This window comes from Parasteatoda tepidariorum, chromosome 9, assembly GCF_043381705.1.
Source record: "Parasteatoda tepidariorum isolate YZ-2023 chromosome 9, CAS_Ptep_4.0, whole genome shotgun sequence".
In the NCBI taxonomy this organism is placed as follows: domain Eukaryota; kingdom Metazoa; phylum Arthropoda; class Arachnida; order Araneae; family Theridiidae; genus Parasteatoda; species Parasteatoda tepidariorum.
In genome coordinates, this window is record NC_092212.1 from 88,739,537 (window position 1) to 88,758,855 (window position 19,319).

General features: G+C 28.0%; 1 protein-coding gene across 1 annotated transcript in view; it reads right to left on the reverse strand.

The window, feature by feature from the left end:
* Window positions 1-5,030: 5,030 nt before the first annotated feature.
* The window catches only part of LOC107445070 (regulation of nuclear pre-mRNA domain-containing protein 1B), a 29,049-nt gene continuing 14,760 nt past the window's right edge, over window positions 5,031-19,319 (reverse strand). The window contains exons 6-9 of the mRNA XM_016059391.3: window positions 18,284-18,410; window positions 14,370-14,545; window positions 11,408-11,550; window positions 5,031-5,161 (exon numbers count right to left, since the gene is read on the reverse strand). Coding sequence (XP_015914877.1) covers window position 5,161; window positions 11,408-11,550; window positions 14,370-14,545; window positions 18,284-18,410 — 447 coding nt within the window. The 3' untranslated portion in view covers window positions 5,031-5,160. The remainder of the gene's footprint in view (window positions 5,162-11,407; window positions 11,551-14,369; window positions 14,546-18,283; window positions 18,411-19,319) is intronic.

A 19,319-nucleotide genomic window follows, 5' to 3' on the forward strand; every position in this document is an offset into this window, starting at 1 on the left:
GGAATGATATAATAAAAATTTAGGATTTTTATTTCTTCATTTTTATCCCGCAATCTACAAGAGCACGATGTTCCATTTGTTGGGCGAAAGTGACGTCACTACATTTGGAAAAGTGCTTATTTTCAGATTCAATACATGCTTATTTCATAGGCTCCCCCCCCCCCAGTAATGTTTATTCAGTCTCTCTATTTATGATGATAAGGAGTTGTTGATCATAGAGTTCCCAAATGGTGTTCCGCGAAATCTCAGGGGTCCGGAGAAGAATTAAAAGGGTTCCGAGAGCTGTTATTTTAACTTTAAAAAAATATCATTTTATTAAAAAGTAATTATTATTTATTAAATTATTATTTGAACAATTATTTTATTAAATTTATTATTTAAAAGGGTTCCGGGAGCTCTAATTTTAAAAATCTGTTGTTGTTGTTCATTTACGTCGCACTAGAGCTGCACATTGGGCTATTGGCGACGGTCTGGGAAACATCCCTGAGGATGATACGAAGACATGACATCACAATTTTGATCCTCTGCAGAGGAGATGGCACCGCCGCTTCGGTAGCCCGACGACCTGCGCGCGAAGTCGAGCACTTTACGGTAGCACAGTTTAACGAGGACCAATACCGCACACCCTCGGTCCCTACGCAGACTGATCCAAGTGGTCACCCACCCGCACACTGACCGTAGCCAGTGATGCTTGACTTCGGTGATCTGCTGGGAACCGTGTCTTAACGATCAGTCCACTGCGAGACTTAAAAATCTGTCATTACACTTAGATTCAATCAATAATTTAGTATTTCGGTTGCCATTGCGTTTTTCAAATCGAAAAGCTAAATAATACGTTAAATTAGTGAGAAATAGTTAAATTTGTTAATAATACGTTAAATTCGTTAGAATATATGTTTTACTCAGAACCATTTTTAACGTTTATAGTAGTTCTTTTTACTTTTCATTTCAACAAAAACCATATTTCGGATAATTTTATTTATTTTCCGCTCATTTATGTTACAGAGCATCTGCTACATTTTAGACTTTTAAATTCATGATTAATTCCAAGAATTTTTCATGACTTAACGATTTAACCATTTTCTCCGGAAAAAAAAAAACAAGAATAAATTTTAAAATGCATTATAACAACATTAATTGAAATTAAAGGTATAACCAAAACTGTTATACTCTGCATCTTCATATTTATAGATTTTAAAATTACAGAGTAATGAAAGAGTTGAAGCAATAAAATAGCTGGAAAAAATACAAAAGCAAATTATTTTTTCTGCAGAATTATATTCTAAAGATACTGTCAGGATCCTGATTCCTCTCCCACGCATTTGATTGACCCCTGACCTGAGGGTAAGGGACATGGGAAGTGTCGTTCCCCTACATTGGGGGTGGAGCGAAGGACTTTTTCTTATGAGAAAGAATATTTTTAGAAGAGTATTAGTTTGAACGTAAAGGAGTTGAGTATTAGCTGGACTAGGAGAGCGAAGGTATGAACTGGAAGGGAGCAGGAGAGCTCCGAACTTAAATGCCATGTAGATTATGTATATACTCATATTTTACTTTTTACTCATAATTAATCCAGAGATGAAGAAATAAATACTTATACCTGAAATAATCCTTTGTCATCCTTATTGAGGATTTCATTAACACGAACCGAAAGAGAAATGTCTCACAGATACTTTTCTTGTTTATCGGAAAGGAAAGAAATATTTCTGATTTTTCTGTTCTCATTTCGGAATAAATAAATAAATAATTACAAAAATTTCTGAAATCATAAAAGTTTATAAGGTAATTCGCTCAAGAAATGTTTTTTTCTTACATTTTAAAACATGATAAAAACATTTTATAGTTTAATCAAATATGACTGTGAGTGGGGATTTTGTTACAAATTAAGATATTCGGAACACCATGAAATGGGGGGTGAATTCCATTTTAAAAATTAGAATTTTCAGCGATCTAAATCCATGACTTTAAAAAAAAAAAAAAAACAGTTAAAATCATGACAAATTTTGTTCAATACCAAAATTCATGACTTTCCAGGTGTGCAGATACCCTGAATGTATATACACCAAAAATAAATGCGGATTCAACTGTTGGACATAAAACCTTATTTAAGATAATTAGTGGTAAAACGATAAGAAAATGTTTGTTTTTTTATATAATCTTATAAAATATATTCAAAATAAAGAAGCCTTTAATTATTTAATACATTCATATTTGTCGTCGCAAATTTAATTTATAATAAAAAGTAGATATTTTAAGGTTCCGATTAAAATTGAGAACCTAAAGCAAGCGATATGTAAGCCAGTGTTTCCCAAAGTGTGGTACGCGTACCCCCAGGGGTCAAGGTTGGCAAGTTCCTGCCGAGGTGGTTAAAACCACTGGTAGAAACCGGCATGGCAAAAACCCTGGCAGAAATTCAGAAAATGACATAAAAGTAAGTACTGAGATTGAAATATAATGGATAATTCATAGAAAAAACAATTAAATGTTAAACAAAGTACAATTTATTTACAAAATTATTACCATTCAAAATCAAATATTACATAGTTTGCACTCTGCAGTAAAATATAACAAAAGATAAATTTTGATGCAGTTTCTAAAGCAATTTCTCAATTTGCTATGCATGAACGAGAAATTTGAGAAGATTCTCTCAAATCGAGCAGAAGAAGCTGGCACTGCCATCCACAAAAGATTCAAACTGTTACTGTTATAATAATTGGATTGTTGCCATGCAAATTATGTCTTGGAAAAGAAAAAAAAAACTATTTGAAAATAGCTCTATTCAGTTATGTTAAGAGTTAAATGATAATTACTGAATTTCAGAATTTAATATATTAAACTAAAAATCTAGTATTTATATTTATTATTACAGTACTTTATTCTTCATTTTATATAAATATTTGGCACTCTTTATATTTAATGTAAACAAAATAATATATATTTACAAACAATGAATTAAAAAGTTTGTTACTGTTACATTTTTCAGTTTACTTAAACAAAATGTCATTAAGCAATTACAAGAACTAATATAGAAGTTTTTTTTAAGTTTCTGCCACTTTTTACAGGTTATAACCAGTTTCTGCCACTGGCATGGCAAAAACCGGTTTTTGCCGGCAAAAAGCCAACCCTGCCAGGGGTACGGAAACAGTTTAGTGGGGGTACTCGTTCTTATGCGAAATATCTTGTAGCAAACAAAAGTTTCAAAAAATTTTATTTAAAAACAAAGCTAGCCAGGAACACTTGCAATTACGTATTTTTCAATTTTTTGCAGAGTTAATAATTAGTGGTGTCAGCAGCCAGTTGTGATTTTTAACTTTTGTGCAATTTCTTTATAGTAAAAAATACATTCATTTTTTTATTAGTGGTACACAACGTTACGAAAAATTTACAAAGGGTACACAAAAGTCATATGTTTGGGAAGCATTGCCGTAAGCCACCGTAGGTCAAAGTTAAATTTTGTTGTTGTTGTTAATTTACGTCGCACTAGAGCTGCACAATGGGCTATTGGCGACGGTCTGGGAAACATCCCGGAGGATGATCCGAAGACATGCCATCACAATTTTGATCCTCTGCGGGGGGGGGTGGCACCCCCGCTTCGGTAGCCCAACGACCTGCACGCGAAGTCGAGCACTTTACGGTAGCACAGTTTAACGAGGACCAATACCGCACACCCTCGATCCCTATGCAGACTGATCCAAGTGGGTCACCCACCCGCACACTGGCCGCAGCCAGTGATGCTTGACTTCGGTGATCTGCTGGGAACCGTGTCTTAACGATCAGTCCACTGCGGGACGTCAAAGTTAAAATTGGTAGAATATTTTATTTTTACTATGATTTAATATCTCCGCTATTTTTATGTACAAGGTTCGTTTTCATCCGGAACACGAGAGTCTAACATGGAGCGTTGACTTATATATATATAGAGAGAGAGGAAAGTGTAAACAAACTGAATTACTTGTCGAGAAAAAGGTTCATTCATTCATAACTTCTGTTTTACTATCTCAACTCTCGAATGTTTTCCTGCGTTTAACGAAAGCTATCATTATATATTGGTCATTAAAATAATATTAGTCCAGCTTATTACAAGTTTACTAAAGCATACCTGCCAACATTGGAGAAATAAAATAACGGAGATTTTAACAATCATTTTCAGGCTGTGAGTAAAGTTTTGATACATCATGCGTAATCATGTAAGTCAAAAAGATAAATTCAAAATTGGAAATATTACATTTAGCGAAGTAAAAAATAAGTTTTTACATCTTAATCTAAAGAAGATTTTTTTAAAAAACCATTATTTATAATTGCTTACACTATTTTATTTTATATCCGTATATGAACAGCTGACCCAATTTTTGGGGTTTACAACTACTAACGCACAACTCCGTAGCCTTGTAATTTTGAACCATATCGACAAGACAAAGGAACTCCTGGATCAAATATTGGGGGAAATTTGTCTTCATGGAGCACTTTTTGATGGAACTAACACGCATTTGCATTACATGGAGAGGAAAATCACGAAAAACTCCCATGGCTAGTCTGACTGCAAGGGGACTCTAACCTATGATCCGTCTACTACTGAAGATATTTTTACTTAAACTATTAACACTCAACATACTGCAGTACTGGCAATAGTACTATATGTTGAGGAATAAGAAGTATTTTGGCCATCAGCAAATATTTTATAGCCAAATTTTTCTTTTAAATTTCTTCAACAAATAGGGAGAAATTTGAGAATATATGGGGAGACAGGAGATAGTTGTGAAATACAGGAGTCTTCCTTTAAAAACAGGAGATTTGGCAGATACGCAAAATTTTCAGAACATTTTCTATGGATGAATAGAATGTGCTCTGCTGATGATGTGGGAAGAGTAGTATTGAATAATTAACTCATTTAGGGAGATAATTTAAAGCAGAGCTAAAACGGTTCACTAAAAATGAACATAAAATACTTGCAGTGAGACAGAATAATGTTACTTTTTAATTCACAATGATACAAAAAAGAGGACAGTTGCAATGAGAAAGTATTCACCATAGTTCATAAAATAGTTTTAATAAATACTTTTCTTTATTTACAGACAAACAATACAAATCTTCCCAAAAGCTTCCATTCCTCTGGTTGCCTTTTCACTCCGAACACATTTTCTTTTTAATCTTCACAAAGTTCCTGCCAAGAACAATCCGAACGTATACAATTTTTTAGAAACAGAATACAATTGTAAATAATTAATTTACAATTAGGGCTAATTAAGGCTGATGAAAAATATATTCATGCATGTTAAAATCAAAGCACAAAAATAGACAAATGGAAAATAAGAGAAATAAAATTTATAAAACAGAGTTGGCAAGATTTAGGACAGAATTGATTAATACATGGTTTAAACCATCCTGTTCAAAACTGTCTTAAACTGTCCAAAATCCTTTTATTCAAATTATGTCACAGTAAAAAAATATATATATATATATTGTGAAAAATAAAAGGTTAATTTTTGAACAAGAAACAAAATGAAAACTAGTTTTTGTTTCATTAAAAAAGTTTATTATTATTTTTAATACAGCAGTATTTATCCTTATAAAAAAACATAATTTACCAATATTAAAAGCACATTTATTCATATTTAAAGGATAAAATATTCACTTTTGTTGTTCAATGAATTGTGGAGCTTCAAATGCTATAAATCTTTACCTATTATACTATTTTCCTTAAATAAGTTAAAGTAAATTGTATAAAAAGTATGAAATATTTATTAATATATGTAATTATTAATTTACACTGGTTACATCTAGAATTTTCACCTTTTACCAGAGTTAAGGGCTTTGGACACTTTAAGACAGTTGAAGACAGTAAAACTCGTGTGTCCTGCCTAAAGCCAGTTTAAGACATCCAAAATTCCAACCCTGTTATAAAAACGACTATTACTTATTGATGAAATTAACTAATAAGTTTTTTCTAACCATTTTTTTTAAATATAGGTAATATTTCTTAACTTGTCTATTAAGTTACAGCCTGGCAATTGGTTTCAGTATAGCAATGTTGCTTAAATTTATACTAGAACTTGAAAATTGTTGAATATTTTGTTTGCCGAAAAAAAAAATTTCTCCATAAAAATCTGTAAAATTTTTTAAAATTTTAATTTACAAAATTTTTATTTTAAAAAATACTTCTTATTTTTCAATTTCTTTGAGCTAGTATGGCTTTAAAAAAAAGCATACTTGATTGTAAATAAAAAATGGTCATTAACATGATTTTAATCATGCATGGTTATAGAATCTTTTTTGTCTTCAAATGTTAACTTTAAAAAAAAGTAATGAATCATGAAAATTCTGTTTCAAAAAAGTGTTTGCATTTAAATAATGCTAAACTTAACTAAAAAAGTCGGAATCTTAAGTTACATTTTAGAAAAGTTAGAGAAAGTCTAAAAACATGGCACTTCGATGAAATCAAAACCATCTAGACCTTGCTACAACCTATACACTGTAAAAAAATTCCATGGCAAAATAGTGGCAACTATTTTGCACAGGGTATCTACTATATTTCAGATTTTCAAATCTATGATTTTTCATGAATAATTCCAAGAATCTTTCATGACTTACTGAAGTTATTTTCTCTGACAAAAACACAACGATAAATTTAAAAAAGCATTATAATAACATTAATTGAAATGATACCTATAACCAAAACTGTTATACTCTGAATCTTCACACTTAAAGATTTTAAATTTAAAAAACAGAGTAATGAAAGAGTTGAAGCAATAAAATAGCTGAAAAAAATACAAAAGCAAATAAATAAATACTATCAGATATATGTAGCTATTTAAATCTGTTTTATTTATTCTTTAAAGTAAGTGTAATTAAAAAGCCTAAACTAGAATTTTAAATTGATAAAATAAAAAATAAATTCTGAAATCACAGAAGTTTAAAAAGATAATTTGCCTTAGAAATGATGTTCTTTCTTTCATTTTTTAAAAGAACACCATAGTTTTAAAAGAACATGATTAAAACATTTTATATTTTAATAGAATATGACCATGAATGGGGGTTTTGCTATAAATTTAGGTATTTGGAACATTAGAACACAGTGAAATTGGGGAAGGGGGAGGGATTCCATTTTAAAAATTGTTAAAATCATGACATTTCATGACGAATTTTGTTCAATACTGAAATCCATGACTTTTCATGATTTTTCAAGACTTTCCAGGAGCGCAGATATCTTGTTAGCACCATAGTAATGAAGTGAAACTTTTTAGGTCATGGTGTTTCCAAATAACCAAAGAAAATTCCTTGTGTAGTGAAACACCAATGTTTTTTTAATTTTTTAAAATTCTTTTTTTATACTACTTGGCAGGAAAATAGCTATCGCTATTTTTAGTACTTAGTTGCACAAAAATATTCAATTACAGTAAGATATGATACACATAAGAATCAGTAAAGTTTTTGTTTTGTTTTTACGATACAACATGAGGTAAAACTCTTAAATTTAGGATACATATAGACACTAATTTTAAAAATAAAATTAGTTTGTTGATCAACCACAACACATTGAGAATACGAAGATTAATTCAAAATAGGTTCAACAAAACAGAAATTAAATATTATAAAATTTAGTAAGAAGATATTTAAAAATTAAAATACAATTTCTTTATAAAGCAGGGTTCGTTGATTTAAATCAGCTTGATTTAAATGATTTAAAGCAACTAATTTTTTTTATCTACATATATTGATTTTAAAAGTTAAAAAACAGTGTTTTAAATTTTTGATACTTTTATTATTTTCTTTTCTTAATATTAAAATTTAATTTAAATAAATTGCTGCATTAATTAATTTTAGTTAACAAAATTACTTTCTTTCTTGGTGTATGTTAAATTCCAACACATTTGAAATTACATATTTAAAAATCTTTTGATTCTTAAGATTGAAAGTACAGATTAAGGTAAACATTTAATGCTGTCTTAATATAGACTTGCATAGCTGTAGAAAGTAATTAATAAACATGAATTTTTTTCAAAAAACAATACAAATAATGTTAAATAAAATTCTACCTTTTGAATGAAAAAGCGTGAATTAAAATCTACATCATATTTTATTGGTGGAAAATGTATATTTCTGAAGCTTGAGGTTATATATTAAAAAGAAATTACCCTAATATGCCAAAAACAGAAAAAAAAAAAAAAAGGGCTGATGAATTCAGATGTTTTTTTCCTAATATAGTGTCACTTTTCCCTTTCAAAGTCTATTTGATGTAGTAGGGTTATTAACTGGTATTTTTTTCTCATAATATGTTTACAGTATCTTTGACATTATCTGATTTTCTATAAAGAAATTTTGTGAAAAAAAATTCCAATGAGTACACAGATTTTCTAATTTTTTTTTTAGCTTAACTTATCTATTTTGATATAGAATTAAAAATGAATATTTTAATATAAAAATACATAGATTAAATATTTATTTATTTTTTGATGAATGACTACATTTATAAACACTGTCTGCTACAGTTATTTTGTCATTTTAAAAATCAACAGGAAAAAAAAAAGAAATCACAATTTTGAATTAACGTTATGGTTTGCTAACTGAAACTTTGTTTTAATAGTTAAAGTACAGGGGTCTGTCCGAGCCAAATTTACTACCGTTTAACGGTACCTTTACAAATTCAACTTAAGGAAAAATGACAGAATAATCACACAAAATACTTTTTCTTAAAATTTTATTTTTGTGTCTCATAAGAAACGATGAATCCCTATTTTTACTATATTTGTGTTAGGCACCTCTCAGAAAAACCCAGACAGACCCCTGAAGTATTCTTTAAATTCTCTATTTCATCTAGTCTTTAAATTTTAATCATGCATTTGTTTCAAAATGGTTGCTATGCATTCAAAGCCATGTATTATAATGAAAAATTATTTAGTTAGAGCTTCTAAAATATTGTTACAATATAGTTTTATACAATATAGTTACAATGAGTTAATAATATTAAGTTAATTTGATTAAACATTTATAATTTTTTTAAATCATAAATTAAAGTTCTTACAGTGTATTTAAATGAAAATAAAAAAATCTGATTCTTTAGATTTTTTTTAAAAAATCAAAAAAATCACGAACCCTGTTATAAAGCAACTAAAAACAAACATAGATTTGCTCGTCATGCTATCAGTAAACAGTTTCATGAGCAGGCTGGACAGTCAAAACAGCAAGCAAAGTGATCTAAAGAGAATTGTACAAGCAATTCTAGGAATCAGTAAACGAAAACAAACAAAGATCCTTTAAAACAATTAAAATAAACTATAGAAAATATTAAGACATAAAAACTGCAGTAGAAGACTATAGAGAAAAAGAGTGAGTGGGAACTAAGATAGCAGAAAGGAACTATATATAACGTAAAATTTGTACTCAACAAATTATTTAATTTAATAGCTTTAATTTAGTTTTGCAAGACATTAATAAAATGTAATACATACTAAAAAAACTTAATTTAATATTTAGATATTAATATCTCAATTTACTTAAAATATGATATAGATTAAATACACAAGTAGGCGACCTTTGTGCTAAAATACAAACTAAGGTAAACAACGTTTAAGAGCACAAAAAATATTTATAAATGCAGACAGCTGTTTCGGATGCTCAAAGGGCAACCTTCATCAGTGCAACAGAAAGAAATGAGAGAAAATAGGGTAAATATAGAGAAAGGTGACGTCACTAGGGGGGGGGGGTTAGAGCAACGGCCAATAGGAAGAAAGGGTGAATGGATGACAATGAATGGGAAGCAAGAAACAAAAAAGGGGGGTTAGTTGGGTTTAATGTAAGATTTCCAAACAGGAGAAAGATAAGGAACGCTGGATAGGTCATTGACCAACAGTTTGGAATTTTTGAAAATATTATAGGACTCATAAAAATCTAAATTAAAAATTGAAGAACAATTTTGAATGACTTTAGAAGAAGAAAAATCAAAATTACGATTAATCATAATCTCTCCCCCCCTTGTGACGTCACCTTTCTCTATATTTACCCTGTTTTCTCTCATTTCTTTCTGTTGCACTGATGAAGGTTGCCCTTTGAGCATCCAAAACAGCTGTCTGCATTTATAAATATTTTTTGTGCTCTTAAACGTTGTTTACCTTAGTTTGTATGACATAGATTGTCCAAGTTGTGGCAATATTAAAAACGTGTGTGCATGCTTTGTGATTGGTTGCTGTTGTTTACTCAGACAAGTAAATATCCACATTTCGATGCTGCATAGGGAAATTATATGTATTTATATTGATAATGTTGTGACTAAGAATACAAAAGAAATATTTAAAAAATTTTCTTTACTAGTAATATGAATCAAATTAGTTTTAAGTTCATAAAATTGCTTTAACAGCTCAGTTTTCTGAAATTAAACATGTTTTGCTTTCTTTAAAAAGTGAACAAATTTTTAATAAAGATTAGGTGAAAATTCTTTAGATTTCTTCATTTCTTTTTCTTCAAATTTTCTAATTATTTATTCTTGACACACTTCATTTAGAGAAAGAAAAAAAAACAGAAATTTCTATTGTTCGACATGATTTTTTTAAAAATACTTTTCGTTGTCAAATTTACAAAGAAACAAAAAAAAATATTGAAAAGAAAGAAAGAGTTAATCAAATTGAAATAGGTATAAACTTAATACGAATTTCTATTTATCAAAATAATAATCTTCACTGTAAGAAAATATTAAGAGTATCGACAGTTTTTAAAATAAAATATTGTACATAAATAAAATTAATAAATTAAAAACTTAAATCAACAGCAAACAATAGCTTTAAAAAATAAAAATAAAAAAACATTTTAATTTTTAGGACTTATGTAAAAAAAAAACAACATAATACACTAGCTTACATTTTGATATAATTTTTTTTCACAATCTTTCTTTTATAATATATTCATCTATAACCTGCCCTCACAACATATAAAATTGTATACATAGTTGCCAACATGGATATGAAAAAATTTAGTAGATTTGACAAAATAATATAACTTTCATGATAATTGATTTTTTTAATTAATTCAAATATAGAGTTCTGAATAAAAATAAACTGAACAGTTTAGAACAAAAAAAAAAAACTTTGAACTACTTTTGATAAATGAGGTTTGTTTCATTATGTATTAGTAATACTTATTTTAATATTCAAGCAGCAATAATCTGTACAAAAACTCTATTTCCATAGTTTTTCTTTTTAGGAAACTTACTCAACTTTAGGGAATTTTTTAAAATGTACAAAAAACAGGAGAATTTTACGTAACAAAGTAGACCATGAAAAACTGGCAAAATTCAGTAGTGTTCCAGAAAATACAGTATAGTTGGCTGTATGTTTTCACTAATAATTTGAGAACCGTCTGTTTTATTTCACCATTCTAATTGCATATTAATGACAAAAATCAATGAAAGAAGTATTACTATTGGAAGAGATCTCCGGCAGAGGGTAGGGGTGCCAACCCTCCTGTGACGCTCGGCAGCAGCGTCAGGTCAGGAAGATTTTGAAGATGAGATTTCAGCTCATTCCGTACCTCAGCAACTCGTTTCAGCTGATCCTTAAATTCCTGTCAAATAGAACAGAAGTTTCAAACAAACACTTAATAATAACGTAATTTAGCAGGATGTTTGGCCTAATTCTGAACAAAATCTCTGATTTCTCTAGGAAATCGAAATTTCCCCAAAAATTTCAACATTTTTTTTTTCCTTTTTCATTTCTTAAAATATCTTTGGAAAGTAAAGTTTATATAAGAAAAGCAATTTGTTTGATTTTACCCAATTTTTTAATAAATGACCCTTTGTTAAAAATCAAAAAATTTTGAAAAAGTATAAATTTATTAAAGGTCCCATTCATAAACTTAAGGAATTCAAAGGAAAATTTGTAAAGCGACACCTTTTTAACAATAAAATATTTTGCATGAATTTTTTTTTTTTTGATCAAAAAATTTCCCTTGGCTGCCTAATTTCCTTCAAAACCTTATTTGCATGAATAGACATATTCTGTTAACCTGCATAAAAGCAATATTAATAAATATTAAGAATAAAAAAAAAATTCTTTTCATAAGTTGAGATCAGAGAATTATTGGCGACTACTTTAGTTTTACTTAATCTAAAATATCTGATTAAATTGCGGCATAAAATAATTAAAATCAATATTTAGATTGGTAATAATTAACAACTCATTGCTATTGCATGGTTTTTAAAAAAACAATTAATAATTTTATAATTTTTGCTATATATTTCATAAATGAAATATCAGTATAAATTATAATTATAGTAGTCTATAATGCAAGTATTGTGCATGATTTAATGTCTAATAAAATGTCCCCAATGTTAATAAAGAAACTTGTCCAAGGTTTTCAACAGTTTTTATCAGATTTTGACACTTTTTGATAGGTTTCGGACATGTCAAGTCAAAATCAGTTTTTGATATTAAAATCCCAACTCCATAAATAAATATGAACACTAATAAAAATTTTTTCGTTCTCCTATTGTTGAAAATACTTTAGAAATACATTAACAAAATGCAAAATAATATCCTAAGACTTTATATGATCATGATAAAATGACTAGTTCTGACAAAGAACAATTTATATACAATTTTAAAGATATTCAGTATTAAGTGGCTTATTCTTTTTTTAAATTAATAATTTCTTTATTTAATCATGTAAAAAAATGAATTCAAAATTATAATTAATTTAACTATTATTTAAAAAGGTTATCGAGTGTATTAGATTAGATTTAAATATAAGTTATTCATAAAAACATATTCAACAAAACATTAACAAGATTGATATTATTGATCACATGGAATTTATAAAGGTATGTAAAGAATTGGGTGAACTAAAAAATCTCTAATAAATTCATATTACAAATATGAAATAGTGAATGGCCCCTAAAAATATATTTATCATTATTTGTTACTTGGTTCAGTATTTAAATTTCCTTAATGAAATGCTTAAAAAAATTTAACTAATTTTGAAATGTTAATACAATGAATATTGAAGACATTTATATCAATATGTTTGCTAAATGACAAAAACATATATTATTAAAAAGATAGACTTGTTCTGCCAAGAGTAATTAAGATATCGTTTCTTTTATGTTTCCTGATCTATAATTTAATTTACTTGTCATTAGAATGCCCAGAGGCTGAGTGGTAGCGCTGTCATGCCACAGGTTCATAGTTTGATTCTTGGGCCAAGCAAGGTTGACTCAACCTTTCACCCCTTCAGTGGGTAGATAATGAGTACCAAGCATGGTTGGAAACTAAACACAGGGGATTCTGTGTTGGATTGACCACCCAATCAGAACACCTGCTTTTGCCCAAGAAAACTTTTATGGCATAGTAGGCCCTCTATGGGCAGTCGCGCCATTGAGTTTAATTCTATCTGATAACCTGGGTCTTTACTATTTTATAAAAGTTGTGAGGCTTCTATTAAAACAAGTATGATTTTATAGTTCGTAATAAAATTATATAATTGTTTTAACCATTTTAGTTAGACTTTAATTTTATTGTTTTTGCAAAAAGTATAATTATTGCCTATTTTGATTAAGATGGGCATTTCATTTGACTGAAACTTTATATATTGTGACCAAATTAATATATATACATAAATATATATCCTGCGGCAGAACTTTTTCGAGCTACCTGCAACCAAACTCTCTAGCACTAATGTCTTTCTGCAAGATACTTTTAATAATAACAAACATACATGCTACTCATTTAAAATAATAAAAGTGCTGTGTTTACAAAAAAAAAGCTATATAATTTTTTCTAATAGAACATATAATAATTTTTTATTCAAATATTATGGGGCATATTCTCGCATTGTGTTGGGGAGATCCATAAATTATTTCCTTCTTCGCATTCTGTAAATAATCATCACAATAAAAAATCCCGAAATCCGTAGTAGTACTTGCCAAAAAAAAAAAGAAAGAAAAAAAAGAAAAAAAAGATCGATGAAGAAAACAAGCGAATCAGACTTCTCAAATGCATTAAAATTAATTAATTGAGCGCGTCAAAAAGTGATTATCTAAATGCATGATTCAAAAATTACGTGAAAAATTTCTGTAGAAAAGAGTAAATGTCTTTTTTTTTTTAAACTTTTCAAAAGAAAAAATCTTTCTGCAAGAACTCTGTAACATTCTCTGACAATGTCGCTGTGATTCTGCCAGGGTGTATATATATAAATATATATATCAGGGTCTANAAATTTCTGTAGAAAAGAGTAAATGTCTTTTTTTTTTTAAACTTTTCAAAAGAAAAAATCTTTCTGCAAGAACTCTGTAACATTCTGTGACAATGTCGGTGTGATTCTGCCAGGGTGTATATATATATATAAATATATATATCAGGGTCTACAGATAGTGAGAAGGTACACACTTCAATTTTACGTTCTGCAAAAGCCAGTTGCTCCCTTTGTGAGTGTGTGAAGTCACTCAGCATCTTTGAGATGTGTTTCCTCTCTTCCAATTCACTCGTAAGACGACTATTATAATCGGTTAAAATAGCTAGGGCCTCCTCCACCTGGGTAGATAACTTATCAGCACCTTCTTTAGCTAATTTTTGGAAGGAAAAAAAATTATCATACATTGTATCCAAACTATTGAGCAGCACATTCACAAGAAAATTCAAGCATACCTGCCGACATTGGAGAAATAAAATAACCGAGAATTTACTAGTAAAATTTTTTAAGCTTTCAGTAAAGTTTTGATACATCATGTAATCATGTAAGTCAAAAAGAGAAATTGGAATTAATGTAAGCACTTACATTAAGCGAAGTAAAAAATATGCATATAAATCTTAATCTAAAGAAGATTTTTTTAAACCCTTATTTATAATTACTTAAATTTAAACACTCAACATACTGCAGTACTGACAATAGCAACATCTGTTGAGGAATAAAAGAAAGTATTTTTGCCATCAACAAATATTTTTTCAAAATTTTTTTCTTTTTTTTTGAAATTTCTTCTACAAATATGGAGGAATTTGAGAATATACAGGTAAACTTAAGATAGAATACAAGAGATTTAGTTAAAAAACAGGAGTATTGGCTGGTATGCTTAAAGAACTTTTTTAAATTAAAAGAAAAAAAAATCAAATATTTCATATAAGAAAACTGAATCTACTCATTATTTTCATCTGATTTTTACCTGTATAGACATCATGTATTTAAAAAAAAAGTTATTGACTTCGAATTAAAAACTTTTAAACTTCTAGAACATTAAGTTTTTGCTGATTTCATTATTTTTTTTTTCTTCTATTAAACATTTTATTCCTCATATGGTATTCTTGATGTAAAATAGAAAGAAAAGAAATATGATAAAAACACTGAATTATGCAAACATCAGTTTAAATTTGCAAATATAGATTTAAATAAATATGTTGAAGCATTAAATAGGTTCCAATTACAAAGTATCAAATAGATTTGTATAAATATCATGAGCCATCTTGAAATTCGACACAAATATAAATGTCATAAAATCATCCTGCCTCTGGTTGTTTTGGAATTTTTTTTAAAGGTCATTATGGTTCATACTAAGTGTCAGCATATTTGAAAATAAATAGCAAAAAGTTTATTTCTTTTTTTTTTAATTTATTGAAATTGGAGAATGTTAGGCATCATATAAGAATAATTGGTTTGTTAAATTTAAGCAGAGTCACATTTGTTTTAGGAACAAAAATTTCATATTTAAAAGAAATTTTTTGAGCCCAATATCTAATAATAAAATTCAGAAGTTGTGTGCCTGTATATCTCTTTTATGACCTCAGAACATTTATGTCCTGAAATTTGGGCAGAGGTTGAGAAGGACAATTTTAGCCCCCAATTCTAAAAATCGCTCAAAAATTCCAATTAGGCAACAACATTTGAAAAATTGAATTTTTTAATTGGTTTAGAGCTGATAATAATGAAACTGCAGACAATTCTATTTTTCATATATTTTAAAGATTACAATAGTCTTATTTTCTAGCTCATAGCTCTCATTAAAAAAAAGAAGAGTTTATTGTCTGTCTATAATTTTTAATTAGTTTTTACCATAGAGTTGACATACTGGGGTAAAAAGAGCAGAATAACTCCCTAGCCGTAGACAAGATCAAGACACATGGCAGTAGCCTAAATTTGTAGTTGACTGCACCCATTTCTATTCGCTATCATTAATTTTGCGTTGCGATCGTCTGACACAAATAACTGTCTATCTTTTCAATTAAGAACTAGCGATGGTTCAAAAGTTCTGCGCATTTGGCTGCAATGAGAAGTTTTCTAGGGGTGGTGCTATAACTTTTCACAAGTGTGACATTTTTTTTACACTTTTTAGATTTCAAAATTTTTTCACACTCAGCCATGGGTCACAGATTATCCTGTTTTATTTTCTTAAAGAATCAATTACGCTTGTCAGTGTTCACTTTTGTTTCTTGCATTTAACATTTGTTTTGATTGTTCCTTAAGATTTAAACTTATTATGTTTAAGTATTTCTTTAATATAAATTTAATTTTTAGTGAAAATAGCTGCAAAGCTTTTGTTGGTTTCCTTGGTGAGATACTTTATCAAAGGAAAAGGGAGCAAAACTTTTGGTTTTGTTTTAATTCTCTTTAAATGTTGTTCAAAATTCTATATATTCTGAACATTATGCATACCTTAATTATTAAAATCTAATATTTGTCTTGTTCGGAAATGTTTCCTAGATATACATTTGAATTAAAAATATGGCACCTAAGGAATTGCGCTTTCATATTTACATAGGAATGTTTAAGAAAAAAAAATGATTTGTATAATATTATAAGTCTGATCACTGAATAAAATCTATGAAATATTTTTAGGGCTTAAATCAAATGTATAGTATTTTTAGTTTTACTTTAATTTCAATAAAATTGTATGATTCTGTTACCTTAAATGAAATGAATACAATTTAAAGAATAAATGTATACCTAAGAAGAAATAATATTAGTAAAAATTGAAGAATAAATAAATTAAAGAATAAATATTATTAAATATATACTAATATGTATTTAATATAATAATTATGTACTTGTTTATTTACTTTTTGCCTAAAAATAAGTCGCATAATGTGAAATAATTTGTTTCATTAGTGTAAAATATAGACACTTAAACACTTTTTTTTGTAAAACAATTTTTGTCTGCACAAAAAAGTAATTGTTTCATATAAAATTAATGATTCAGTGCTGCGGCTTTGAAATTTATATTGAATTATTGAATACAGTTTCATATAGTTTGTTTATATAGTATGTACAGTTTTATATAGTTTGTTTACATAGTATGTAGTATATAGTTTTTCTTATTTTACTCTATGGTATTTACCTAAATTTTATTCACAGTACTTAGTTAAACAAATTTTTAACAAAAAACATAAATTACTGTTTGCCTACAAGCTTAAAAGTTAGTGAATCTTAAACAGCTGGTGGTAATAAGCATGTATTAATCATTTAAACAATTTCATCACAAAATATTTTCATCAGAAATAAGTNATTTTTCTCAAGACTGATTTCAGTCCCCAGGACTGAAGAGTGGCACCCATGTATATAGCATGTACAGTTTTATATAGTTTGTTTATATAGTATGTAGTATATAGTTTTTTTTTATTTTACTCTATGGTATTTACTTAAATTTTATTCACAGTACATAGTTTAAATTTTTTAAATTTTTCTTACAAAAAACATAAATAACTGTTTGCCTACAAGCTTAAAAGTTAGTGAATCTAAAACAGCTGGTGGTAATAAGCATGTATTAATCATTTAAACAATTTCATCACAAAATATTTTCATCAGAAATAAGTAATTCAAACAAGAAAATTCCTTAACTGACAGTAAAGTATATAATACATATTAAAATTAAAACTTAACCAACCATATTTGATATGTTTATTATTCATTGGAAACGAAAAATTATTAATAAGTGATTAAACTCCAAATTGGCACATGATTTAAGCAATAATCAATGTAGCCAAATTACTGGTTTTGTGTTTTTTTCATTTAATTAATTAAATTTAATGAATGAATTAATATTAAAAAAAACTGCATTAACATCAAGAATCATCCACTACAAGTTTAAAAAAACTTATTTGAACTTAAGTGGATGAATAAAAAGTATTTCTATTTATTAAAAAATTAACGAAAAGACCAAAAATAAAAATAAAGTTATGTAATAAAGGATGTATCAGTTAATTCTCTGTAAAAACAGAAAAAGGAAGGAAAAAAAACTATATTAGTATATTTAGCAATTGAATGTAAGTAGAGCTATGAACACTTTTTTGAAAAAGAAGAGTAAAAAAAAAATTACTTTGTATTTTATCTAAAAGAGTGATGTCAGATACTTCTGGTGGAAGGCTTGCAATTTTCTCTCTTACCACTGCATCCGTTGAAGGAGAGTTTTCCAGATCTTGAAGTGCTTTTATCAAATCCTCAGCCTGAAAAATAACAATTATTTTACAGTAATTATTATTTTATATTTAAAAAGAATAAGATCATTCAATGCCCCTCAATGTTCATGCAATAGTATTAAAAAAAAAAAAAGGAGACTCACTCAAATGGAAGATACAATTTATAACTCTTACATAGATTACTATGTGTACAAAAAAATTTATATATATACACACACACAGTCGGACTTCTATTTAACGAAGCCACTAAATCCTGATAATAACTTTGCTAAATGAAAAATTCGTTAAATAGAAAATCACTTCTTGAAATACTTAAACAACACAAAACATGTTTTAAATTCATAAACACTAGACATAATTAAAATAGCAATTGATACACCTTTATCTAGTAAACTAGTATCTACTATTTATTTTATAAATCTTAACCATAAAAGAAATTTGCATGAAAAGAAAGAATAGAGCAAAACATCCAGTGCTACACAATCATGCGACATACATTTTCAACTAAAAAAAAGCTAAATTTATGTATAAAATTATAGCTGCATTTATTACAAAAGAAATTTTAAACATACATTACATTCTTAAGTCAAATTGCTACTAATAAATTCTGTTCATTCTGTCTGAGTTTTTTGTTTGAAATGCAAACAAAATGGAAAAGCGATTTAACTGCTTTCTCTAAAAGTTAAGGAGCTTCAAAAATCAATTCAAGGTCATTTCCCCATGAAATGCGTTAACAAGCTCGAAATGTTTTGATATATTTTGGGAAATAGGGAAAGTGGATCTCAAAGAAAAGTTCGTTTAACAAAAAATTCACTTCGTTATTTGAAAGTTATTTTATGACGAAATTTCCAAAATGTTCTTGGTTCCTCGAAAAAAATTTGAAAAATAGAAGTTCGTTAAATAAAAGTCCGACTGTGTGGGTATATATATATATAA